At 36.3% G+C, this 27,676-nt stretch overlaps 1 protein-coding gene across 3 annotated transcripts in view; it reads right to left on the reverse strand.

The window, feature by feature from the left end:
• ATP6V1A (ATPase H+ transporting V1 subunit A) overlaps nt 1-27,676 on the reverse strand; it is a 61,949-nt gene that overhangs the window by 21,800 nt on the left and 12,473 nt on the right. For all 3 annotated transcript variants that reach the window (XM_059164088.1, XM_059164085.1, XM_059164086.1), the window contains 5 exons: nt 12,958-13,052; nt 10,352-10,480; nt 6,093-6,307; nt 5,673-5,810; nt 2,792-2,943 (listed from right to left, as the gene is read on the reverse strand). In XM_059164088.1, coding sequence (XP_059020071.1) covers nt 2,792-2,943; nt 5,673-5,810; nt 6,093-6,307; nt 10,352-10,480; nt 12,958-13,042 — 719 coding nt within the window. In that variant the 5' untranslated portion in view covers nt 13,043-13,052. The remainder of the gene's footprint in view (nt 1-2,791; nt 2,944-5,672; nt 5,811-6,092; nt 6,308-10,351; nt 10,481-12,957; nt 13,053-27,676) is intronic.

Consider the following 27,676-nt stretch of genomic DNA (forward strand, 5'->3'; position numbering starts at 1 on the left):
CTGGGTGGCTCAGTTGGTTAAGCAGCTGCCTTCGGCTCAGGTCATGATCCCAGCGTGCTGGGATCGAGTCCCACATCAGGCTCCTTGCTCGGCGGGGAGCCTGCTTCTCCCTCTGCCACTGCCTGTCATTCTGTCTGCTTGTGCTCGCTCTCTCCCCCTCTCTCTCTCTGATAAATAAATAAAATCTTTAAAAAAAAATAATAATGATAGACTTCTTCAATATAAAACTAATATGCATTAGAAAGTTTTTTCCCCTTCAAACTTTTCAATGACTTCAATCAACTGAGTCCATCTCTCAAATCACTTTTAACTTGGGCGGGGAGGCAGGGCTGGGTGTGACCCAGTTTGGAAATTCAACAATTCAGTGTGAAAAGTGCTAGCACAGAGAACATCCAAGGTGCTATGGGAGAACACAGCAAGGGATACAAAGTGCGACACTAGATTGGAGTGTGATTAGGAGATCCTTCCGACAGTAGCTAAGACCTGAAGGGAAACAGAAATTAGCCAGATGAAAAGAAATAATGTTCCAAGCAGAGGAAACAGCATATCCAAAGGCCCAAAGGCAAGAAGGAGCACTGCTTGAGGAACTAAAAGTCCCTCAGGATACCTGGCAGATGATATATATGGTGCTAGGGCAGTCAAGTGGCTGAGATACTGGAAAGTTAAGTGACAGCCAGATCACAGCTGGTTTTGTAAGGAGTTATGGAGTATTTGTTTGAAAAGCAGTGAAGTGCACTTAGAGGTTTCAAGCAAAACAGTGCAGGACCAGATATGTTTTAGATGGGTCATTACATAATATGGACAATACTTAGAAAGAAGGCAAGACTGAAGAGAAGTATGATTAAAATGTGATTATTGCAAGAATTAGGGTAGAATCCTTTATTAAAATCATGGAGTACGGATGAAAGATATAGATTTTTAAATGTCCAGGTAATAGACTAAAAGCACTTTTCAATAATTAGGTGTGGGCAGGTAAGAATGATCATTGAGAGGAGTCACAGATTTCACATTTGGCATTTTACCAGATGGATGACAGTGACATTGGTTCCAAGAGACAACAAAAAAAGATGAGCAACTTTCAAAGAGTGGTGATTAAGATAATGATTTTAGCTATGAACATACTGACTCTGAGGCACCTCTAAGGCATTCAAAAAGAGAGGTATGAATAGAAGTGAATATTTGAGTGTGGAACTCAGGTGAGATCTGGGAGGAAGATACAGATTTGGAAGTCATCATGTTAATATTTAATATTTAAGTCATGAGTGTGAAAAAACTCTTAATATCAAAATTAAGGGAGAAGGGACCTGAAATAGAGAATAAGAACTTGTGGACAGAAGCTAATAGGAAAAACAAAGAAAGAGGATATTTCAAGGAGAAAGGAGTAGAAAGCAATATCTGAAGTTACAGGAATCAAGGAAATACTAAAGCTTATTTATTGAATTATCAGTACAGGAGTGAATGATATTAGGGAGAGTAGTTTCAACTAGGTGGGCAACATGAATTAGAGTGGGAAAAGTGGAGATGGCCAATTTATTTTTTCAAGAGGTCTCGCTATGAAGATGAGGAGACAAGTAGTGGAAGGTAGAAAGGAGTAAGGGGTGGAAGGTAGACATTTTTTTCATTAGATGGGAAATAAAGGGAAGATAAGCTTGAAGCTTATATAAAGGGAGATAGCCTAAAGTGAGGTCTCTGAGGAGACATGAGGTAGGATATACTCCAGAAAGAGGAAAGGAAGAAGGAATCAATGGAAGTGCACATTAACTGAAGGAGTTTCAAATGTGATGGCCTCTAAGTTCTCTGTGAAGGCTCTAGCATGATCACTTTTTGCCAAACAAAGAAGGAAGAATGGAGCTGAGGCTTTGACACAGGTGTAGAGGTCTGAAACAGCTGCCGAGTAGAGGAGGAGAATGGTAAAGAGGGAAATGCCGGACGTGACCCAGCAGTGATGTACTAACTTGCACTGGTTATCTGATTTTCTCAGCAGCCTGTGTGTAGACCTGAGGGAAGGGGATAGCTGGACGGATTCACAGCTGGGAAGCTGCCGGGAGGGATGTTGCTAGGTGTAACAAAAACAAAAGAACAAGAAAATTCAGTATCCCGGCAAATATGCAGAAAATTGACAGACTAGTAAGCTTAAGCTAGATACTGAAGGATATGGAAACAGGAGGTACTGACTAATAAGAAGCCACAGGATCGAAGATTTTAATGAGAAATAGCGAGAATAACTCAAAGTAGGTTTCAAGGGTCAGTGGGATGTATGCGGGTTAGTGATCAAGGTTAAAGGAGTTACTGTACAATGGCTTCAGTCATTCCTGGGGATTAAATGATAAAGTCATTTGTTGAAAGTAAAGCAGGGTATGGTGAAGCCTGAGAATTAAAAGAGATTTTTAAACAGTCGAAGAAAATGGCAAAGTGCAGACGTGAGCAGCATGTAGAGCTCGGTTGATTTTAGAAACCATTGACTTATAGTGAATGATACCAACCTACTCATTCTAGGATAACTTAATAAAGATAGTCATATCTTTGGGCACAGATTTTCTTCTGGAAATTTTATTTTTTCAGAAACTTTCAGGAAAAAAAAACCTTTCCTTTTGCAACTGTGAAACAATAAATCTTCAATGATTTGACTCTATAACAAGCACTGGCAATATATGAATATATTTAACTAGTTCACTATTATTTCTCTAGATACATTTATTATAGAATTAGCACAGGAAACCTTTCATCTATAAACCAGTGAAACAATAAACATATATAATCCTGAGGGAAAAAAAATACAGCTCACACTTACGGAAAAAGGGCATCAAGAACCCTTTGGCCAGTCAACAAGGGATGATTAGCTGGCAGCTTCTCAGTGACTGGCCGAACTTGACGTACAGGCCATACTTGTACCATGCTAAACTTTTCCTTTACGCCTTCAAATTCAAGCTCCAAGACAACATCCTATAAAAATAGGGCAGGATGTTAAGTACAGTCAAATATATGAACATTCCTTCCTCTAAAATCAAAGTAATTCCAGATTCCTCTTGGGGGTGGAGAGGTGGTATGTGGAAGTAGAGAAGGAGATCTGTATTTCTTAATGCTCATCGTTATATACAGAGTTCTCATTTTTTTAACCAGGTGCACTTATTACTGTTTCAAGAATTAAAAAACAGGAGTTTTGAGAAAGAGGTATTTCAAGTAACAGAGGAATAGTTAAATTATATGAATATGCACAGGGACAAGTCTTTAAAGATACAGATGACACTCTTGGGATTGGGGAGAAATGAAAACTTTCAGAATTTACTTTGTATGCTTTGTGTGCTTACTCTATTACAATGTTCTTATACTGATTTAATTAAAAATGCTTACCTATTAAGAACCCTAACATATTTAATAAAGTTAAATATTAAATATTTACAAAAGCAAAACGATGAGTAATACTCTAACATTTATGAACACTGGGATGGTTTCAACTATTCAAAAACAATCCCAACATCCAGACTTATAGGTATCAGTAATTTTGTTGATAAGTGAATTTGAATTATCTACCTCAGAGTATTTCATTCCGTGTAGGAGTGTATGAGTCTCAAAGCTAGTGAGTCAGGTTGGCTGATGGCCCAGAATCCCAATCATTACTTAACTCTTTTGTTCTAAATATTTTGTAGAGAACAGACTTATTCTCGTGGAATGATTAGAAAAATATTCTTTTATCACATTTTGTTGGGAACAGATTATTTGTTATAATGTTCTCCTTAATAAAGTTATCTTCATACCCACAAAGACTATTGTTTGTTTACTGTATTTGATATGATATGACTATCAATAACATTCAAGGACTAAGTTTTAAATAGCTCATCCAGAGTCAGAATTCATATAATCTGTCATACAGTTTACTGTATAAATATATACTGACAGTTAAAAGCAAAGTAAGTCTATTCTATATCTAAAAGATCAGGTTTTAAGTAATGTAGCATAAGTTAAGAAATGTTACACTACATATTGCTTTTCCTTAAAAAAAAAAAAAAACCGGGGCGCCTGGGTGGTTCAGTGGGTTAAGCCACTGCCTTTGGCTCAGGTCATGACCTCAGGGTCCTGGGATCGAGTCCCACATGGGGCTCCTTCCTCAGCAGGGAGCTTGCTTCCCTCTCTCTCTCTGCCTGCCTCTCTGTCTACCTGTGATCTCTCTCTGTCAAATAAATAAATAAAATCTTAAAAAAAAAAACAAACAAAAAACAAAACCACAAAACTAAGTATGTTCTGCTTTTTGTATTCCCAAGCCCAAGTTTAAAAATAAAATCATAAAAAAATCTTTAAAAATTATAGGAATTATTTACAGGGAACATCAGGTGTTGGCAAGGATGTAGAGAAAGGGGAGCCCTCTTGCCCTGTTAGTGGGTATGTAAATTTGTGGTGCAGCTATGCTGGAACCACATTTTGAGGAAAACAGGTTCCTCAAAAAGTTAAAAATATAACTACCCTACAACTCAGCAATTTCACTGTAGGTAATTACCCAAAAGATACAGAAATATGATTCAAAGGGATACATGCACCCCAATGTTTATGGCAGCATTATCAACAATAGTCAAACCATGAAAAGAGCCCAAATACCCATCCATTCATCAGTAGATGGATATTTGGGCTCTTTTGATATATATATATATTTTTTATATATATACATGTATGTATGGAGGAATATTACTCAGCCATAGATAAAGAATGAAATCTTGCCATCTGCAACAATGTGGATGGACCTAGAGAGTATTATGCTAAAAGTGAAATAAGTCAGTCAAAGACAAATAGCACAGGATTTCACTTGTATGTGGAATTTAAGAAAAATAGATGAACACGGGGCGGGGAAGAGAGGCAACCATAAAACAGACTTTTAACTGTAGAGGCAAACTGAGAGTTACTGGGTTGGGGAGAGGGATGGGCTAAATGGATGATGGGTATTAAAGAGGCCCCTTGCAGGGGCACCTGGGTGACTCAGTCCTTAAGGGTCTGCCTTTAGCTCAGGTCATGATCCCAGAGCCCTGGGACTGAGCCCCGTATCAGGCTCCCCACTCGGTGGGAAGCCTGCTTCTCCCTTTCTCACTCCCCCTGCTTGTGTTCCCTCCATTGCTGTCTCTCTTCTCTGTCAAATAAATAAATAAAATCTTAAAAAAAAAAAAAAAAAAAAAAAAGAGGCCACCTGTTGTGATGAGCACTGGATGTTATATGTAACTGATGAATCACTAAATTCTACACCTGCAACTACTATTATTACATTGTATGTTAACAGGAATTTGAATTAAAACTTGGAAAAAAAAATGAGTAAATGAATCTAACATATAACATGATGACTGTAGTTCACTGTATTGTATTACATACTTAAAAGCTGCTAACAGAGTAGATCTTAAATGTTCTCACCACACCCACACACACACATTAAGCACCCAAAGTGCTCTGATGAAGTACTAACTAACCCTATTGTGGTAATCATTTTGCAATGATAAGGGTACCAAATCATCATGGTTTAAAAAAAAAAAAAATATGGGAGCTATTTAAAACCTACACATTAAGTATCAATTCTATGACTATTTAGGACACTAAAATGGGACAATTATCAGGTAGCGCCACACTTTACATAATAAAGTTTAGATCAAGTTTACATAATAAAGATAAAGTTTATTTAAAGTTTACATAATACTTACTGAGGTATCGTAATTTCCAGGTGGAGCAATGTAAGTTACAGTTCCTCTGTTTCGTGGGGGTAACATGATTTTGTGTTTGATGAGTGAGTTCTCATTGACAATTCCATAAATATCTCCACCAGTGATGTGACTACCAACCTAGAGAGCAAGTACATTTGCTGTTTAATGTTCAAATAAACATCAAGCTGTTTAATGTTTAAATAAATGCCAAGTAGATTCATCCTTGCTGCCATTATTTAAATCATCTGCCTCACTTATCAATAAAACACATTAGTTCTATAATTCTTCTAGCAGATTTAAAGAAAAATTTAAACTATGCTTCTGTGGTCTATTTTTATTTGATAAAGTACAAAATAGTTCACTAAACATCTATTTCACATTCTTTCACCAACTTTAGAAATCTTGGTTAAAAAGACATACCCGTAGGTTTTTGCAAGGTGTAAAATCCCATTTGACATCTCTGCTGAGAGCAGACACATTTACTCCTCTGGGAATGTAGATACTTTGAGTCTGACTGCTGATATCTGACAAAGGTCTCTGAATACCATCAAAAATAGCTCCCATGATGCCAGGCCCAAGCTCTACTGAGAGGGGTTTACCAGTGCGGAGTACAGGATCTCCAACAGATACACCAGCTAGAAACAGTAGTTGAGGAAAACTCACTATGAAAGTTTAGAAACCCTGTAAGAAGGAAATACCACAGTTGGAAGAGGAGATGATACTTAAGGAGCTAAAACAGAAATTCTCAAACTTCCTTAATTTGCAACATCCTCGGTGTTTCAGTAACTTTTTCACAGCAGCCTATGACAAAATATATATTTAATAATTCCATTTATTAAATAGTTCTATCCAACCAACTTAACAAATATGTATGTCCTAACAACTGAGTGTCACTTTAAGAGAAAAATATATAGAGATTGAAAGAAAAAAATGGCATTTTAATTTCATTTTTAAATAACATCACTTCTTCAAATGTACTGTAAAATTTTCAAACATTAGAATCAGACAAATACCTGTTCCACATTCATTTTTGTATGATACCTGCTTTTCAGCATAACAATCACCACTCAGTTTTGCAAAGATATGACATCATTGACAAGAATATAGTATAGTAGAATAATGAAAGTGTCTATTAACTGAAGTTACTGGTTCACATGATGTCTGACAGTATGTCTAATATTCTGATGTTAACCTCAAAAATTTTAAATATCCTGGCACGTCACCTGAGTTTGCAGCAGCTGCTCAGTGTGCCTTCTGCACAGTTTGGGAACCACAGAGCTAAGCACAGAAGCAATACATAGTGAATACATTGTTTCAACTATACTACTAAGGAATATCAGTCCCACAGAAAGGATATTAGTACCTGAGCAAAATCTTAAAATCTTAAAAATTAATAAGTGATTTTGAAAAGGAAAAGAATAAAACCTGCAAATAAGCACACCGAAACCATGTTGTTCACATACTTGTTGATTGATAGAGGAGTAAAATCAGTACAACTTTTACTGACAGCAACTCACCAAAATCTATCAAAATTTAAAACACATAACCTTGACCCAGGGGCACCTGGGTGTCTCAGTGGGTTAAGCCTCTGCCTTCGGCTCAGGTCATGATCTCGGGGTCGTGGGATCGAGCCCCGCATTGGGCTCTCTGCTCATCAAGGAGCCTGTTTCCACCCCCTTCCCTTCCACTGCCTGGCTCTGCCTACTTGTGATCTCTGTCAAAAAAAAAAAACCAAAACTTTAAAAAAAAAAAACAAACCTTGACCCAAGAATCAAACTCCCATGAATTTGTACTATAATTACACTATAACACTGTTTATAACATATGTAGACTAGACACAACCAAAATTTTTATCATTAAAGAGATTAATAAATAATGGTATATTCATATGATGGAACTCTATGTAGCTTTTAAAACAAAATAGAGGATTTTCAATTAATTGCTCTAGAAAGATCTCAAAAATGTATTTTTTTTAAAGATTTTATTTATTTATTTGTCAGAGAGAGAGAAAGAGAGAGCGAGCGAGCACGAACAAGTGGGCAGAGTGGCAGGCAGAGGCGGAGAGAAGCAGGCTCCCTGCTGAGCAGGGAGCCCGATGCAGGACTCAATCCCAGGACCCTGGGATCATGACCTGAGCAGAAGGCAGTGGCTTAACTGACTGAGCCACCCAGGCATCCCTGCAAAATGTATTTTCATTTCCAGTATGAAACTTTTCCTTTTTTTTCTTTTTTAAAGATTTTATTTATTTATTTGAGAGAGAGTGAGAGTGGGAGAGAGAGCATGAGTGGGATGAAAGGCAGAGGGAAAAGCAGACTCCCTGCCAAGCAGGGAACCCAATGTGGGGCTCAATTCTGGAACTCTGGGATCATGACTTGAGCCAAAGGCAGAACCTCAACTGACTGAGCTACCCAGGCGCCCCCAATACGAAACTTTTCAAACCTAGAGCAAAGTTGAAAGAATTTTACAGTGAATTCTTTTATCTACCAGTTAGATCTTACCATTAACATTTTCCTATACTTTATCACATCCCTATCCATCTTCCATAATAGATGTATTTTTAAGTAAAAAAAGCAAAGTGTAGAACGGCATATGATATGTGGTCTTTTGGGGAAAAAAGGTTAGAAAAAAACACATTTATATTGGTTCATATATGCAATTAACAAACTAGAAGGATATACAATAAAAGGAATTGATAAAAATGGCTGCATGCATGTATGGAAAACTGGTCAGATATAGGATGACAAAGGTGGAAAGGGCTGTCACTGTATACATGTTCATTTGTTTTTAAGTCTTCAAACCACATAAAAGATTGAAATATAAAGCTAACATTAGATTAAAAAAAACCTTTAAAAATTTCTTTTATTTATTTATTTATTTTTTTTTTTTTTAAAGATTTTATTTATTTATTTGACAGACAGAGATCACAAGTAGGCAGAGCGGCAGGCAGAGAGAGAGAGGAGGAAGCAGGCTCCCTGCAGAGCAGAGAGCCCGATGTGGGGCTCGATCCCAGGACCCTGGGATCATGACCTGAGCTGAAGGCAGAGGCTTTAACCCACTGAGCCACCCAGGCGCCCCTAAAAATTTCTTTTAATTAGTCATGATTTCATAGCTACAAAGACCTCTAATTTTATTTAAATTTTCAGATAATTTTATTTTGATTTAGCACCCCACCACTCACACAGCAAGAACAGCTACCTGAAAAAACGTATTTTAGTATGGCAAAAAAGTTCTATCAAGTAAAGCTTAATTAAATAGCCAAAGAACCAATGCCGCCCCTGTATTTATAGCAACATTATTTACAACAGCCAAAATAGGTAAGTATCCTAAGTGTCCACGGATAGATTAATGGATATAAATGATGTGTGTTTGTGTGTATAAAGAATATTATGGCATGTGTATACAGAGAGAATACAGAGATGTGGAGATGTGTATATAGAGAGAATATATTGTGTATTATGTTTCATTTTGTGTGTATGTATACACACACACACACACACTCTATATTACACAATAAAATATTACTCAGCCACAAAAAAATAATGAAATCTTGCCATTTGCGACATGGGTGGACCTAGAAGGTCCATGAAGTTAAGTCAGAGAAAAATGAAGTAAGACAGAGAAAAATGAAGTAAAACATGAAGTAAGACAGAGAAAAATAGAGAAAAACAAATACAATATAATTTAACTTATGTGTGGAATCTAGAAAACAAAACAAATGAAAACACAGAAACAGAAACAGAGACAGATTCATTAAATACGGAGAACAACCTAGTGGTTGCCAGAGATGAGAAGGTTGGGTAGATGGGCAAAATAGGTGAAGGATATTAAGAGGTACAAACTTCCAGTTATAAAATAATCATGAGGATAAAAAGGTACAGCATGGGGAATATAGCCAATAATATTATAATAACTTTGTCCAGTAACAGATGAGAACTACACTTATCATGGTAAGCATTTCATAAAGAATGTTAACTGTCAAATCCCTATGTTATACACCTGAAACTAGTATTATATTGTATGCCAACTCTACTTCAATAAAAAAAAAAATTTCAAATAATAGTAATAAATAAGAATTAACGCTGATCCTGAAAATCAATTTAAGTAAAATATGTAAGTGAAGTTAAAAAAAAGCGGTTCCTCTTCACAAAGCCTAACACGTTATCTCTTTTTCATAGAAAACTAAAAATAAATACTTTGTTTAAAAGCCAAAAGTATGATAATCAAACAAGTAGTAAAAATTCCCTAGTGCTAAAGTTATAATGCAACATGTCATCCAGCATTTATTAGGATAAGATAGAGTAGTGACTTATTCATAAAATTTCCTATTTTAAACAGAAATCATGATCAGAGAATTTTAACCATAAAAATAGATGTTGTTATTGTTTATGCTTTCCTCTACAGTATGTTACTCTTAAGAAAAACTGTAATTGGTTTCCCGTAAAGTTTGTGAACTACCAAAATATAAAGGGCAATAAAAGTTCAGAAGACAATACTAACTGCTTAAAATAAGATCAGTAATTCCTAGTACCTTTCCTCAAATTCTTGTATAAATCAGGTTTCTTTACAACACCAAGATTTCATGCTTTTGATGTGACTGCTTGTTGCTGCTTCCACCTTTGCCATAAATCCTTAAATTCGGACTTGTAGAAAGTGACAAGAAATTGAACCAAAAAGGATACAAGTTTCTTCATACACCTGGATAGTAGCCATGTCACCCTCCAATCGGATAATCTCTCCAACCAGCTCACTGTGGCCCACTCTCACCAGCTCATACATGGCCGCACCTGCCATGTCACAGGCTGTGACCACTGAAAAGAACAAATGAGTATTTGGTAACTTAAGATTCTGTGAACAGTTACAGGTAACTGAAATATCTGATCAATCCAGTAACACACCTCTCTCACACATTAAGAAAAATAAAACACCTGCTATGAAACATATATACAGTTTCACAAAAATATGCATTTTTAGCAGATGATATACAGGTAAACAAAAGAAATCTGTTAGGCTAAAGCTTATTCATTTCATTTACATAATACACATGAAAATTATTTTCAAAAATTCTGAAGTTCTATATGGCAAACCCTTACCTAGCAGCACTGAGACAAAATTTTGACCAACTGAAGTTGCTATAAAGCAAGAAATGATGGATTTGGGAACAATAAAAAAATTTTTAAACCAAAGTTAGAACAAGAACTTTAGCAAGTAGCATGGTAAAATGCAACACAATTATCAGTTCGCTGTGTTGTCACCATTCCTTTGAGAAACAATATATAAAATAACATCTTTATTTTCATTTCTAACACTTCATATTACTGGTTCTTAAAACTCTTCTGGGACAAGGACACCTTTGATAAACTAATGACAGCTCTACCTAGAAAAACTCACATATGCATCAAAAAAATTTTTTTCAGGGGCACCGAGCTGGCTCAGTTAGCACAGCATGCAACTCCTGATGTCAGGATTGTGAGTTCAAGCCCCACAATGGGTGTAGAGATTATCTAAGATATAAAATCTTTAAAAAATAATAATATTTTTCATAGATCTTTCATCCCTTCAAAGGATGTTTATAATCAGTCATCACCAGTGGGTGAAGTTTCAATTAATAAGTATAACTGTATTTTTAGTATTTAGTCTTCTGATGCAATTAATTAGAACTATGTATTAGCTAATATTCAAGTGGAAAGCGTTAAAGTATTAATACTTAATTAACTTGGATTAGAACAATAAATATTTGTTAATTTCATAATATTTAACTCTATACTACTGTGTAAGAATAATTAGGATGAACTGAAATGATAGAGACAATTAAAATGTTATTTTATTATTCGTTTAAGGAGGGAGGGGAGAGGAAGAGAGAGAATCTTAAGCAGGCTCCACAACCAGCATGAAGCCCAACTCTGTGGGCTTGATCTCACAACCCTGAGATCGTGACCTCAGCCGAAATCAGTCTGACCCTTAACCAACTGAGCCACCCTGGTGCCCCTAAAATTTTAAATTGTATTTCATAAACCCCAAAGTATGCCATTTCTCTACCATTTTATTTAGTACTTAAGAATAATAAAGAGGTTCCAGGAGTAGTTTACTCTAAGTTTCAGAAAAGTATTTTGACCTAAACTCTTTTGTTGGTATTCTTTTTTCTCCCCTCACCCCAAGATTTTAGTATATTTGACAGAGAGAGAGAGAGAGAACACAAGCAGGGGGAGTGGGAGAGGGAGAAGCAGCCCGATGAGGGGCTCAATCTCAGGACCCTGGGATCATGACCTGATCCAAAGGTAGACACTTAACGACTGAGACACCCAGGCGCCCCTGATGGTGTTCTTTTTTTGTCTCTTCCCTAAAGGTTCTTGAGTGTTGCCTGACTTTCCCAAAGACCCTTCTGATCATGAAGAGGAAACCTGTTGGCAAGAGACTGAAGACAGTGAAAAGTATTTTTGCCGATGAGTTCACGCTCAAGACACCGTGTTCTAAGCTGTAGAAGCTTCATAGGAAGAAATAAACACTGTGACTGACTGACTTCATGTGCACAAAAACTAAAAAGGGGTCATCACCTCTACTGTGATTAAAACAAAAAAGCCTATAGCATGAGGTTTATAAAAAGACATAAGGAAAAATATTCATGGCACTAAGGACTATAAATCAATGAGTGGTTTACCTATGGAAAACCAGTGAATCATATTTTGTAGTTGAAGTAAAATGAATATTAGAATGAGATTTATCTTTTAAAATGCAGTACCCCAAGTTCTGGGAGAATAAACAAAGTTTTTAAACTGCTTTCTATTTTTTTCACATCATAAAACCTCTTTCCCACAGATAGCTAGTTATGCAATATCTGACATAAATGTTCAGAAGGATTCATATATGCAAGGAGCCAAGGATATTGTTGAGAAAAGCTCTGAAAAAAATTATTTAAGTTCAAACCACATAAACATATATTTACTGAATGCCTATTATCTGCAAGGTATTACATACTAAAAGCTATATAGACCACAGATTCAACAAAAAAACAGACATATCTAAAACTCTGAACTTCAATTATACACTTACATAATAAATAGGATATTACAAATTAGCATCCAAAAATTATCAAATTAAGATAGCGAATGCAAGAGAAGCTCTTATGATGGAGGCATTAACTCAGTCTTATAGCAACTATGAAATCTTTTAGGGACAAAAAGACATATGGGTGAACAGAAACCTATATATTTTACCTAATACACCTCAAAAAGACATTAATTGAAGTTAGGAATCTTCTTTACTATTGAGATTATGACATATTACTTACCAGGTCCTGAGACCCCGTGCACATAACCAAACGTGCTTTCTTTATCTTCATCAAGTATTTTGGGTAGCTTGGAGAAATCCATCATGTTAATTTACCTATGGTTAAAAAAAAAAAAAAAAAGTTATAACCACAAACCCTAAAGCAAAAGAATTGACATAAGTAGTCAACTCTAAACTATTACCACTTCTTTAGAGTAAAATATAAAATTCTAAAATAGTTAAAAGTACCTCATTCCTGAATGGTCTACAGTTATTAAAATTCAAAATTACATATTCTTATGCAATGTATCCCATAGAAAATACCAAGGAACATAATAAACCATGTGAAGTCTTTCCAATGGTTTATCCAGCCCTACATCCTGTCCTCCCTACCATTACCATTCTAACCACCTCTCCAGCTATTCTTCTCCATAATCATTCTGCATACACATACTGAACTCTTTGTCAATTCTCAAAGACACGTTCATTCTGCCCCAGGATCTTTGTACTTGTCCCCATGCCTGGAGTACTCTTCTCCTAGATAGCCACCCCCATCTCTCTTTCATGTCTTTGCTTAATGTCCCCTTCTCTGAGGTGCTTCTCTGGCCATTTATATTGCAACACACCTCTCTTCTTTCCTGCTTTACTTTCACCATCTGACAAATTAAATCTTACCATGAATGTATTTTAATGTATTACCTGTCTTTATAACTTTTCTGACAAACTATATCTTACAATAAAAATTTTTTAATGTATTATCTTTATTTTTTTTCTGAAAGCAATTTCCCTTTTCCTTCCTCTTTTTTTTAAAAGCAGATCACAGAACAGTTTAAGAAATTCAGTTCAACTTCTTTACTTTGTAGGTGTGCAATCTCAAAAACCCAAAGAATGAACTGTTCAAGAACAAACAGAAAACTGATTGCAGATCCCAAAGCATAAAGTTTATTTTTGATTGCTGGTATAACTTAATAATTACTGTCAATTTAATAAGGGAGATAAAATACATGTACATATAAAAAGCTCATAATGCCCCAAACAACCATAAAGGGTAAAAGATCAATAAATATTTGAGTACCAAATAATACACACTTATTTACTAAAATTACAAAGATTAGAATGTTTAGGAAAGAATTCTTGAAGGTCAGACAGAATTAGCACAAACTAAGAAAAGGAGGACAGCAAAGGCATTCCAAGTGGGGTAAATAACAAGAACAAAACAACAGAAATAAATTTCTTTTAAGATTTTATTTATTTATTTGACAGAGATCACAAGTAGGCAGAGAGGCAGGTAGAGAGAGAGGAGGAAGCAGGCTCCCCGCTGAGCGGAGAGCCCAATGCAGGGCTCCATCCCAGGACCATGGGATCATGACCTGAGCTGAAGGCAAAGGCTTTAACCCAATGAGCCACCCAGGTGCCCCAAGAATGGAAATAAAATTTGCAAGAACAGTTAACAGACCAGTTTGACTGGAATAAAAGGTTTATATTACAGTAGAAGTGAAAAATAAGGATGCAAAGGTAGAGATTAATATGCGGGTCTTGAAATGAATGCCAAGTGGACTTTAGCCTATATACAATAGGAAACAACCAAGTGGGAACTGTTATGAGAAGGATGATGTTTAATTCAACTAACAGATTACAGTAGGGGAAGGAATGCAGGCAAGATGAGAAGCTGAAAAGCTCTGGAAAGTTATGGCTTGAGTGTCAATGGAATTCAATTTATTAAATGTTTATTGAGCTCCTATTTGAAAAGGCACGGTGTTGAACTTAGGGAATAAGGACTATGAATAAAAGGAGCTTTCACTGGCTTTAAACAAATGTACTATAAAGCAAAATGACTTTAGTGTTCAAAATCACAACACACTGGGCATTGGTAGTATAGTGGTGAGCACAGCTGCCTTCCAAAATGACCACACACTGGAAGCAGAGAAGAAATTGATTCAGATGTGGGAAATGTACAAACCAATATGGATGAGGTAAGGGGAACAGATAGGTGAAAAGTAAGTTTAGTCCAGATAGAAAAAATACAGAACAGAAAAAGCAAAAACAAACCTTGAGATTGGGGATTAATTCAGGCAGGGTTGAGTAGTGTTTTGGTCTTTCTGGAGCCACTGAAGGATCACTAGGGAACCACATACTCCATGGGGCACAATTTGTAATCCATTAACCAAGATAGTGAAGAACTGGGGAGGAGAGTGTAACAATGAAGTCGTTAACAGTGGAGTTCTGGCTTGATACACTCTTCAGAAGGGAAATGCTGGATAAAGTTAATAAGGAAATGCTGGATAAAGTTAATAAAGAAGAACCAACTGATTAAAGAAACAAGTATGAGTGAAAACAAAGATGAAAACCACATGGAGAACCAGGAGACTGTTTCTCCATGTGGTTTCTCTAACAGTCAAGAAAAGTATCAAGAACTTAAAGATGACATTGGTGATAAGGTAGAGACTATCAAGGCTGGTTATTTATTGATAAACGGTAGGGTATACTTATGCCCACTGGAAATAATGGAATTGAATTAGAAAGAAAAAAATAAACCAGATAACCACAGTCCAAGTGTCACAATAAGAGAGATAAAGATTTTTGTGTTCTCAGTAGGAAAATTAAATTGGAAGAAGGGAGGGAGGAAGAGGAGGAAGGAAGTAAAGAAAAGGGGAATCTGGTTTACTAGGATTTTCCAGCTTCCTCAAGATGCAGAAGGGCCTATTAAGTTAGCAGCTAAGGAACTGCAAAAGACTGGAATACAAAAAGAACAAATTTTTCTGGAGACCACTTAGATAATAAGAAAAAAAACCAAAGTTTAAAGACAGACTTTTTTTTTTTTGAAGATTTTGAGAGAGAGAGATCACAAGTAGGCAGAGAGGCAGACAGAAAGAGAGGGAGAAGCAGGCTCCCTGCTGAGCAGAGGGCCTGATTTCAGCTGGATCCCAGGACCCTGAGATCATGACCTGAGCCAAAGGTAGAGGCTTATTAACCCGCTGAGCCACCCAGGTGCCCTAGAGACAGACTTGTATTTGGGAAATGTGCTAGACAAGTCTTCAAAGAAGTAGTGAACAAACAAATGAGGTCTAATTTTAATCTTCAGAAAAAAATTTTCAGAGTCAGAAGACAACGTGACAATCACAGTCTAACTTTTCCTCAAATACGGTATTTCCTACATAGCATGCATGATACATGGTCACCTGCCTATCAAGTGGAAAGAGCATGAAATTTTGAGTCAGCCTACTTTGGAGACCCTGGTTCTACCAGTGATATGCTGCAGGAGGATCTGGACAAATCAAAATCTCTTTGTACCTTCATTTGAAAAGTAGGAATAATGCTAATATCTATGCCACAGTTGTGGCTGAATTATAACTGTGAATGTTCCTTGTGAAATATAAAATGCTTTTAAGAATTTCATCAGTAATACCACTATTTAAGCAAGGCTTCAATGTTGAAAAAGCAATTCTTTTTTTTAAATCTCCTCTTAGTGCCTTATATCCCACAAAAATCTACTTCCCCATTGCTTCTACCCTCTGGCCCTATTTCTTCCAACTGCTATAGCCACAAAGAGGATGTCCATCTTCCAAGGGAATTCTCTGTAGTGCCTTTAACTTTCTAAAATTTTTTCAGATCTCTCCCAAGGCTACTCTTTTCTGGAGGATTTCATAATATCAAAGTTTGTTTTATTTATTTATTTTTGAAGATTTTATTTATTTGAGAGAGACAGTACATGAATGTGGGGAAGGGGAGTGGTGAGTAGTAGGAGAGGGACAAGCAGACTGAGCATGGAGTCCAATCCCATGACCCAACCTGGAAGATCATAACATGAGCCAAAATCAAGAGTCAGAGGCTCAACCAACTGAGCTACCCAGGTGTCCCTCAATGTTTCTTCTAAAGGGGAGCAAATAAAATAAAAAACAGTATTCTAAACATTATACAAGTGAGAACTGATGAGTACCATTTCATTTGTCCTGTTCTTTTTATTGAAACAGAGACTAAGGCTTTGAGTCAGACAGAACTGAGTTGAATTTACAAATTATATCCTCAGGCAAATCAAATTCTTTCAAACTTTTGAACCTCAGTTTCATCTGTAAAATCTAATGAGGTTGTTGCATGGGACCAAAAGTAAGCCTAACAGAAAAGTAATAGTGATGACTACTAACTGTATTCTGTTATTACAAGCTAATCTTGGCTAGTATCTAAAAGGCACCTAGTATATTTCTACCTTCTTGCTACCTGAACCAATCTAGTCCCTTGGCTAGTTTTTTTCTTAGCTATTAAGTGTATTTAACCATAACTTTATCTGTTAAAACTAAACAGATTTTTAAGCATCAAGGATGTGCCAGGTGCTGTGTATTACAGAATGAAAATATAAAATGTAAGGGAGTAGTAAGACACAATCTCTCCCCCATGGAATTCCTGGCGTGGTGGGATATAAAGGCAAATATGTAGTAACAACAAGTGACACATGTGCTCCTTTAGGAGCTGTCAGGCTGATTTGGAAGAGCATAAAGCAAAGGCATCAAACCTGGACTTGGGCAGGACAGGAATGACTTAGAAAAGAGTAAGCAGAATCTTTAAGGATGAACAAGAAGACATTTAGTAGAGCTTCCTCACAGATGATCAAATCTTCCTCACAGATGATTCAAATGAAGGTATTCTGGAGAAAGTTCATGAGGCAATACAGGTATCTGTTCTCATTTTTAAAAATAAGTATTTATATACATTCCCTTTAAAACAACAGTGAGAACCTCCAAATGTATGAGCAATGATTAGCGGAAATCAAAGGGCTTATTCATGATTCAGCTACCTTGTGGGTTTATCACGCAGCTGACTAATCCTAGCCACCATGGAAACTAATCATTCTGTAGTTTTTAACTGTATTATTTTTAGGCATGTATTATTTATGCCAAAGACAGCAGACATTAGAAATAGTGGTATCAAACTAGTAAGAGAATTAAGAGCCTAAATAATAATTCTATAAATTTAGATATGCATTCACCAGATCCACAAACTTGCATTCATCTGGTTAATATTCTTACACAGCAAATCAAGATGATTTTATTTTTTAAAGTCAATGTTAAGAGGAGAAATACCTGATAATGATTATGCATAACTTAAGCTTTTTCTATTCCACTGTATTACAGGCAGAGAAATGGTTGCAAATACATCCCCAAACCAGCTCTTAATCTATCTCTCAGGACAGAATAAGAAAGTCATGAAAACATGAGTTTTCAAAATATAAAATACAGGCATTCCCTGGACTTTTGTCCATTTCTGATACTTTAACACAGTTAAATTTTAATCTCGGCTCCAGCAACTCAGACGTTTCCGCTTGCTGTGCTCCTGCCTGGAAAGTGTTTCCTCACTCCCATGAATAATCCCCCTGGTCCCACTGTCATCCTCAATGCTCTTACCCTGCTTTTCTTCATACCACTTACAATTAACTACCTGAAAGAATATAATTTTTCTTTTTAACTCACTTTTTTATTACGTGGGTCACTCCCTACAGTGCAAGTTTCACGAGGGCAAAGAAAACAGTGCCTCAGCAAAGAAAATAAGCACTCAGTGAAGAGTTACTTAATAACTTCATACCCACTAATGCCATTGCTATTTTATAAATGGAAAGCCCAAGGAATGGAGACTTAAGTAACTTTGCCCAAGTTCACAAAATTGGCAAGCTTTACAGGTGGGATTTGAACCTCAGCAGTCTGACTCCAATGCCCAGGCTTATTAAGACCCTGCACTCTCTGCCTCAATTAACTAGGCTGATTTCTACAGTTTGCTTCTAAACAATCCTCTGTGGCAGGAAGGACAATAGTCTCTGCCTCCAGGCAACAGTGTTATCAAATGAGACAGGAAGATGAAGCATCCAGATTCCCCTTCAAGAAAGGACAGGGAGTGTCCCCAGTGGATAGCCAGTAGCTATCACTCCTTCAGGCTTGGCCTCAGATGCAGAGAGCTGCCTGGCCCACAATCACAGCCTTTGCTGGCCACCTGCACTTGGTGATCGAGCACACTGGAGGTATAAAAATCCAGCCATGTCAACCGGATGTGGAATACTCTCATAAGACTCACTCCAGATCTCGCCACAGGGTCAGCTAAGAACTTTTCCAGGCTTGAACGGCATTTCAACTTCTCTGCCCAATTCGGCATCTGCCCTCTTTGTTTCACATGTGTTGATCCCTAATGAACATCTTAAACAACTCTTTCTTGGCATCTGATTCCAGAGAACCCCAAGTGCTCAAATAATGAATAAAGTGAATAATTACTCCCTGGATAACTAAAACTGAGACTCACACTTGAACCACAATGATCTTTGGCCTGTTTTCTTAGTTATCCTGTAACTAGTTATTCTGCAAAGGAGGAAAGAAATACAAAAGTGGCTTTAGAGGGGCACCTGGGTGGCTCAGTGAGTTAAAGCCTCTGCCTTCGACTCAGGTCATGATCTCAGGGTCCTGGGATGGAGTCCGGCAGGCATCGGGCTCTCTGCTCAGTGGGGAGCCTGCTTCCTCCTCTCTCTCTGTCTGCCTCCCTGCCTACTTGTGATCTCTGTCAAATAAATAAATAAACAAAATCTTTAAAAAAAAAAAAAAAGTGGCTTTAGAAAGTTAGGGCAATTAGGACAATACTTGGGCTAAGTCAAGCAACTGACATAGAGGTCAGGTCCCCATACAACCAAAGCCTTAGTTTCTTCCAGGAACTTGCTTTTGTCTTCAACATAAAACTCAGAACCCATCATCAGTAGTTCTAGGAACAGAGTCCCAATTAAGAGTTTATTTAACTCCTAAAGTACTTTCTCTGACAGAGTTGGAAAATAAGTTTTCCAGGTCTGAAAGTTTTTGGATCTAACTTATACACTTTGAGAAACTTCCATGAACTGGTCCAAGGTAATGAGCTTTTTTGAACATTAAATTTTCAATTCCCACAGCACTACGGGTTCCCATTGTACTTCTAAAGCTTTTTCACCAAAGCACCCCAATACGAGATAAACAAGTAAACAGTGAATAAATACCCCTCTATTTTCTCCCAATCTTCCTGACAGAGAACAGGATGTTATACCAGTCTACTGTAAGCTGGTAAATTTCTTTTTTTTAGAAAGAGAGAGAATGCATGTGGTTGAGTGAGCAGGAGGCAGGGGAGGAGTGCAGAGAGAGGGAAAAAGAGAATCTTAAGCAGGCTCCATATTCAGCACTGAGCCCAATGCAGAGCTCTATCTCAAGACCCTGAGATTATGACCTGAACAAAATCAAGAGTTGGGCCCTTAACCAACTGAGACACCCAGGCAACCCCAGGAAAATTTCTTTGTATGCTCTTGTATATTCTCTTAATCTAAGCAAGCTTTGTACTCCATTATATACAATATCTGTTTTATAAGATAAATCTGAAATTGCTTCCTTCCCACAGCAAACAAAATAAAAATTATTCATTAGATAGACTTATATTGACTTAATCACTGAATAGGGCTAAGCATTTGGCAGTTTGATATATATGGTCATACAACATAATATTTTGTATCCATTAATCACCCCTTTATTGTTATCTATGAAAATAGTGAAAATAAAAATAGTCCAAACTAAAATCTTTTGTTTCACTACTTAATGCTTTTTCACATAGAGGCATCCCACAACATCTTAACTTGAAATAAGCAAATTATATTGCAAGTTACAGTACACTGAAAATTAATCCTATCTCAAATTTCCATAATATCCAAGATAACATGATTTCATGCTACATTAGGTTTTGTATGTTATTTAATAACTCCTTCCTATTACAACATACACCTATTCTTGTTGCTTCCCATCATTTAAAAAAAAAAGCACGATACCTACTTTAAAAACAATTGCTTACTTTAAAATAATGTGGCATATATAGTTGTACTCATAGAGAAATCAACTTAATGATTACATAAAAATTTTGCCTTTATGTGCTTGATTCCTACTTCGAGGATAAAAAGTAAATGCAACTTACAACCAAGATTCCTATAGTCATAGACTGTAGGGTTTTCCACCATATTTATAAAGAGTTAAAAACAAAACAAAATCCTGCTGTATAAGGGTAAAAACTCCAAGCATAGGCAACGATCTGATCTATGAGTCATCACTCCCTCCACCTTGCAGAACACTGCAGTGACAAATCACGACATCGGAGGCCCAGTTCTGTTTCTTTCATTTCACAAGGTCCTCTCTAAATTGCTACTGGTTAATACACTGTATAGTAATTTCGTCATTCCAGAAAGAAGAGGGTCTGCTGGGGGAAAGTATGAGGTGTTATGTAAGAGCTACATACCAAGATTCCAGGACAATATTATTTACATATAAAATCCTGGGGCACTTCATACTTCATTTTGTACACAGTTTACCTTCTTAGAAAAAGGTATCATAAATCTGTTTGACATTCTTATAGTTAGTCAAAAAGTTATAAAATACGTAGAATTCCAGCTAATAACATTACCTTGTATTCTAGTACAGTACCACATCATTTTGTGAAACACATTCCTATTCATTTTATTTAATCTACCCACCCAGCAACTCCATTAGAAAAGTTTATGTAGCAGATGACTATGCTTAGCTAGTTTCTATTTTTATCTTGCCAACAAAACCCTAAGTTGGCTCCAATTTTGGTAAGCCATCAAGGTAATTCTAGTTTCTTTGAGAATAACTGGTTTGGAAATGAGCATATAATGATGTTCTGACCAATAAAGGAAAGGCAAAGTCTGTTGGAAAGCCTGTGGAAATAATCTCCTTGCTTTTTAAAAAGATACAGGCCATGAGAAACACTTTTTTCCCCTTGGGATGTGTTCATCTGCATGGGATGTGAACCCAACTTGGGACCTCATGGGGAGCTAATCTAAGCAGACAGGCCACTTCGCATCTGGGTCCTTGTTGCTTTTACTGGTCTACTAAATTAACCAATCTAAGAAGAAAGGAAAGAGTTTCAAGAATAAACACTTTTAGGGCACCTGGGTGGCTCAGCCATTAAGCGGCTGCCCTCGGCTCAGGTCATGATCCCAGAGTCCTGGGATCAAGGCCCACATCGGGCTCCCCTGCTTGCGGGAAGCCTGCTTCTTCCTCCCCCATTCCCTCTGCTTGTGTTCTGTGTCTCTCTGTCAAATAAATAAATAAAATCTTAAAAAAAAAAAAAAGAAATAGTAACTATAAAAGTTAGGTGAACGCTTAAGTGGGGAACGAAATTCAAACTATCAGCTACATATGCTTTAGATTTATTGACAGTCTTGCCCACAATTTTTACAGTATCTCTAGAAATAAGCAATTAAGATTCCTTTTACTTCAAATTTTTATAAATAAAATCGTACTATAGTATGGAATAACCCAAAGTTTTAGCTAAGAACCCCAAATACTTGATTTACTGTGTAAGTTCTATGGTATATGAATTTATAGGCTAGAAGCCTATGATCAATGATAAACCATTATATGAATATACTTGTGTATCCCTGCTTTCAGGGAGCATGTTTATTATTTTCTGGCCCCTCCTCCCACACAGCACAGTGCCTTGCACAGCAGTAACTTGATAAAAATGTCTGAAAATGAAAATAGATAATATCAACTACTATTTATTACGCACATATTACACTTTAGGCATTATATTAAAAAATGGGCACATATCATTTAACACTTAACAGTCTTATGACATTGGTGGTGTTTGATTAGGTGACAGGTTTTGAGACTTAAGCCACCTTCTTGAGACAACAGAGCTATACAGTGGTGAAGCCCAGTTTACTCTTGTTTTAACGCATAGGCATTTTACCATAAATAATTCAAAACACCTTATTTCAGCCAACAGCTCTATTACTTTTTCTTTTTAAAAGTCAAGGGTGCCTGTTTTTCATTAGTAACTGAATCTATATTAAAATTACAAAGGTTGGGGCACCTTGGGTGGCTCAGGTCATGATCCCAGGGTCCTGGGATGGAGCCCTGCATCAGCCTCCTTGCTCGGTGGGAAGCCTGTTTCTCCCTCTCCCACTCCTCCTGCTTATTGTGTTCCCTCTCTCACTGTGTCTCTCCGTGTCAAATAAATAAACAAAATCTTTTAAAAAAAATTACAAAGGTTAATATGCAGGTAAAGGGAGATGAAAAAAAGGTGAGAGATCATTCACAAACTAAAGAATAAGAACAACAACCAGGAATTGACTGCTCCTAAAATACCCATCTCCTAAAGAAATTGAGATTCTTAAAAAAAAAGAAAGAAAGAAAGAAAGAAAGAAAGAAAGACTTATCTATTTATCTGACAGACAGGGGGGCGGTTTAGGGAAGGGTGGAGGGAGAGAACTCCTCACAGAGCATAGCATGTAGCCGGACGCAGGGCTTGACCCCACCATCCTGAGACCATGACCTGAGCCAGAATCAACAGTTGGATGCTTAACCAAATGAGACACCCAAGTATCACCTAACACTAAAATTCTCAAAGAACAGTGCAAATGCCATATTTTATTAGTGCCTAGCTTTATAATACAAACCTAACCAATTTATTATAATAGGAAGGAAGGAGGGAAAGAAAGAAGGAAGGAGGGAAGTAAGGAGAAAGGAAGGAAGGATGGACAGACAGACTGTCAATGAAGTACAAAATGAATGGGCATATCTAAGTGGAAAATAAATATCTTTGGAGCAAATAAGAATATTAATGAAAACGGACCGAATTCTGTTACTGGTTTTGCTTCTGGTTTTTTGTTTTTTTTTTAAAGATTTTATTTATTTGAGAGAGAGAGAGAGAGCATGTAAGGGGTGAGGGGTGGAGGGAGAAGCCGGCTCCCTGATGAGCAGAGGGCCTGATGTGGGACTCGATCCTGGGACTCCAAGATCATGACCTGAGCCGAAGGCAGTTGCCACCCAGGTGCCCTCTGTTACTGTTAATAACAGGGAACAGTAGTGGAAACTTGCTGGTTAATAGACTGTCATAAATTTGGAACAATGAAGCTACATAAATAGTACCCAAGCGAGAAATTCCTCTTATTTTTCTTACTTCTTGGATAAAACTTAAACTGGAGTGTAAAAAAGTTCTAGTGAAGCTAATATTACTATCCCATTAGACTTTTTGTGACTTTTTAGAACATTTTCTTGATTTCAGGTTGAAAAAAATTGTATCCCTGAAGAAAGTCTCTTGATTAATTTCCTAACTTACCTATGATGTAAAAAGCCAAGAGAGCCAAATGATATAAATAATAAAGAAAAAAAGCATGTATTACATAATTTTTAAAGTTTATTTTCAAAAGCAATATGCTTACAATTTTAAAAATACTCAAAAGTCTCATCACTTAAATGTTGACCTATTTCCTCACAATTTTTGACATTCTTGTAATCAATACTGTAATATATTCTCACCTATTGTGAGAATTCTCACATGAGTATTATCTTAAACTGTGTAGTATTTGATTAAAGGAATGCCATAGCTTACCTAACAATTCTCCTTGCTGGGTAATGAGACAGCTTCCCACTTAAATCTAAGATACCATCAACTATAACATACTCTTCAATTATACTCCAGAAATTTTAGGACATTAATTTCACAGTTGTTAAAATGTCGGGGCGGGGGATGTATTTCTTAGAAATAATAATACACAGTATTAGAACTGAATACAGTATAATATTTATACAGAAGGTCAGACTTGTCAACTGTCATTAGAATCAAGACTAAGAAATAGAAAACAGATTTCTAAACTGCTAAGATGACTGTCTTTATGTTTCTACAGTTTCAAGAGACCTTCGTATAATCTTGACTCAATTTATGCACATTAAAAAATATTACCTAATATTTTAGATCACTGCAGATTTAAAGTAACAAAATACTAAATTATTAGAGGGCTACACTCCAAGAATAAATAAAGTAGATAATGAAAGAGACTATATGAATTATAGGTAATTCATAAGAATTACCTATAACCATCAAGGAAACCATTTGATTATAAATTGTACCTCTGGGAATCTATTTAACATGCAGATAAGGATTTATTTACATATGTGTTTAACAATACAAAAATTAAAAACTTGAAATATCTTTAAGATCTAATAACAAAATGAAGTATTAATTTATTTGAAATCCTACAGTCTTCCCCTAACCCTCAGGGTATTTAATAATAATAATGAAATTTCTTGTGTTAAACAGCCTGCAAGTCCAAGTTCACAGTACCAAGCACTGTCCTCAGCAAATTCTCTTCTTAGAGGACCCTTAACCTTCATGGCCTCTGAGCACCGCAAAAGTTGTGTAGCTTTTGTACAGGTTGTTTCAGGTAAACTGCAGCTGAAGTGACCATGCCAATTAAAAAAAATGTCAGCAGTCATTATCCCCTTTAAAAGTAATCAACCTAGAAATTTTTCAACCACTGCTCAAAACACTAAGAAACTTCTCCTGAAAACTGCCCATGATTACTATGTCACTCTTTTCAACTGTTAATTAAGGAGAAACTTTCTGGAATGTTTTCCCAGTAAACATATCCCAAACAGCCAATCTGGCCAAATACAAGTAATACACATATCTGAGAACAATGTACATAGGAGAGTCAGCACCAACAGTGTTGCAGTGAAAATGCTATTACACTTGTATTATAAAGTGTTATTTATGTATTCAAATGATCTGTCTTGTCACTTATTTCATGGATGGAATAGAAGAGATAAAAGGTTTATAAAGTGTACAAAGACACATTAGCCTAATGTTAAAAGAAACATCACCATAAACAGGTTCTCCCTTAACTCAGGAATTCATAAAATCTCTGCAATGAAAATATGACCTAAAGGACAAAGTGTGCACAGAGGTGGGAAAGAATGGTGCCTAGTATAGGTGAGAAAACATTTCACAACATGGACTTAAAGGTATGACTTTAGTCAAAAGTTCACCAACATTTCCAATTCAGAGGGCAAGAAGTTGCATTTCTAATGGTTTGCCGAGTAGTCCATGATTAATAACAACCAGGGTTTATTTATTTAAAGTAGCTGTGGGGAGAGAAGGATTTAATTACAGATAGAGGTTTTCAATAGTATGATGTGCTAAGGAATTTACTTCCAGTTCCTCTGGGTATGTGTTCAGTCTTCAATATTGCTCCTTTGTCATACTTGCTACTACTGTAAGTAAAAATCTGTGAACAGAGTTGTTCAATGTCTGTCTCCACTGCCAGACTGCAAATGTTAGGGAAACAGGGGCTAGACCTGTCTCATTCGCTGAGTACCCCAATTACATAGTAAAGCACCCTGACACACAGTAGACAATTACTAAATAGTGAATACTGGCAAAGGTTATGTGGGAAATAAGCATGCTCATTCACTGAGTGAAAACTGATACAACTCTGAAGTGCACTAAATACACATCTTGACCTAATGCCTAATGGCCAAGATAAAAATAAAAATAAAAATAAAAATAAAAAACAACAGTATTTAGGTGAGGCCAAAGGAAAACCAAATACCATCATCATAGAATGATCTTCTAATATAAAACCTTTTGTTAGAAACTGAAAATCCTGAAATCTTAATGGTTATTTTGCCTATTATGAATGTCAAAAAAACAAATCATTCTACAAAGAATACATAAAATATTGTTCTGCCTGGTATGATGATTTTAAATTCTACAAACATTTATATAGCTCAATATGGCTATATAAACAGATATAAGTGGACAACTGACTTGACAAAAGTGCAAAGGCAATTCAGTGGAGAAAGTCTTTTAATAAGTGGTAGAACAAGTCTATATGCAAATACAAAAAAAAGGTACTTCAATCCATACCCTGTAGCATATACAAAAATAAACTAAAAATGAATGGTAGACCTAAATGTAAAACCTAAAAACCATAAACTTCCTTTGTGATCTTGGACTAGGTAGATTTATTAGATAAAATACTCAAAACACAATCCATAAAAGAACAACTGATATATTATACTTCATGAAAATCACAAGCTTTTGCTCTTCAAAATACTGTTAGAACAAAAAGCCAAGTTCCAGACTGGGCAAAAATATTTGCAAAGCGTAAATGTAATAAAGGACATATCTAGAATATACTTTAAAGTTCCCAAAACTGGGTATAAAAAAACGCAGTTAATATGACAAGCAAAGTATTTGAAAAATATTTCAGGGGCGCCTGGGTGGCTTAGTGCGTTAAAGCCGCTGCCTTTGGCTCAGGTCAAGGTCTCAGGGTCCTGGGATTGAGTCCCACATCAGGCTCTCTGCTCAGCAGGCAGCCTGCTTCCCCCCTCTCTCTCTCTGCCTGCCTCTCTGCCTGTGATCTCTGTCTGTCAAATAAAAATAAATAAAATCTTAAAAAAAAAAACTTAAAAAAAAAAAAAGAAAAATATTTCACTAAGGAAAATATATGGATGGTAAATAACTACATGAAAGATGCTTAACATCATTAAGAGGCACATTAAAAGCAAAATAAAATGCTACTCCATACCTAATAGAATAGCTAAAATTTAAAAAAAAATAGAAAATGTTGGTAAGGATATAGAACTAGAACTATCATAAACTGGTGGCAGGAATGTAAAATGATACAAGCATTTTAGAAAACAACTTGGCAGTTTCTGAAAAAGCTAAACATACACCTACATAGGATCCAGCCATACTCCTTGGTATTTATCCTTAAGAAATGAAAGCTTATGGGACACCTGGCTGGCTCAGTCGGTAAAGCATGACTTGTGATCTTGCGGTTTTTAGTTTGAGCCCCACACTGGGTATAGAGATTACTTAAAAATAAGATTAAAAAAAAACAACAACAACAATTTAAAAAAGAAATGAAAGCTTATGTGCAAAGACGTTCATATGGA

The sequence above is a fragment of the Mustela lutreola genome, chromosome 2 (genome assembly GCF_030435805.1).
Source record: "Mustela lutreola isolate mMusLut2 chromosome 2, mMusLut2.pri, whole genome shotgun sequence".
NCBI classification, from domain to species: domain Eukaryota; kingdom Metazoa; phylum Chordata; class Mammalia; order Carnivora; family Mustelidae; genus Mustela; species Mustela lutreola.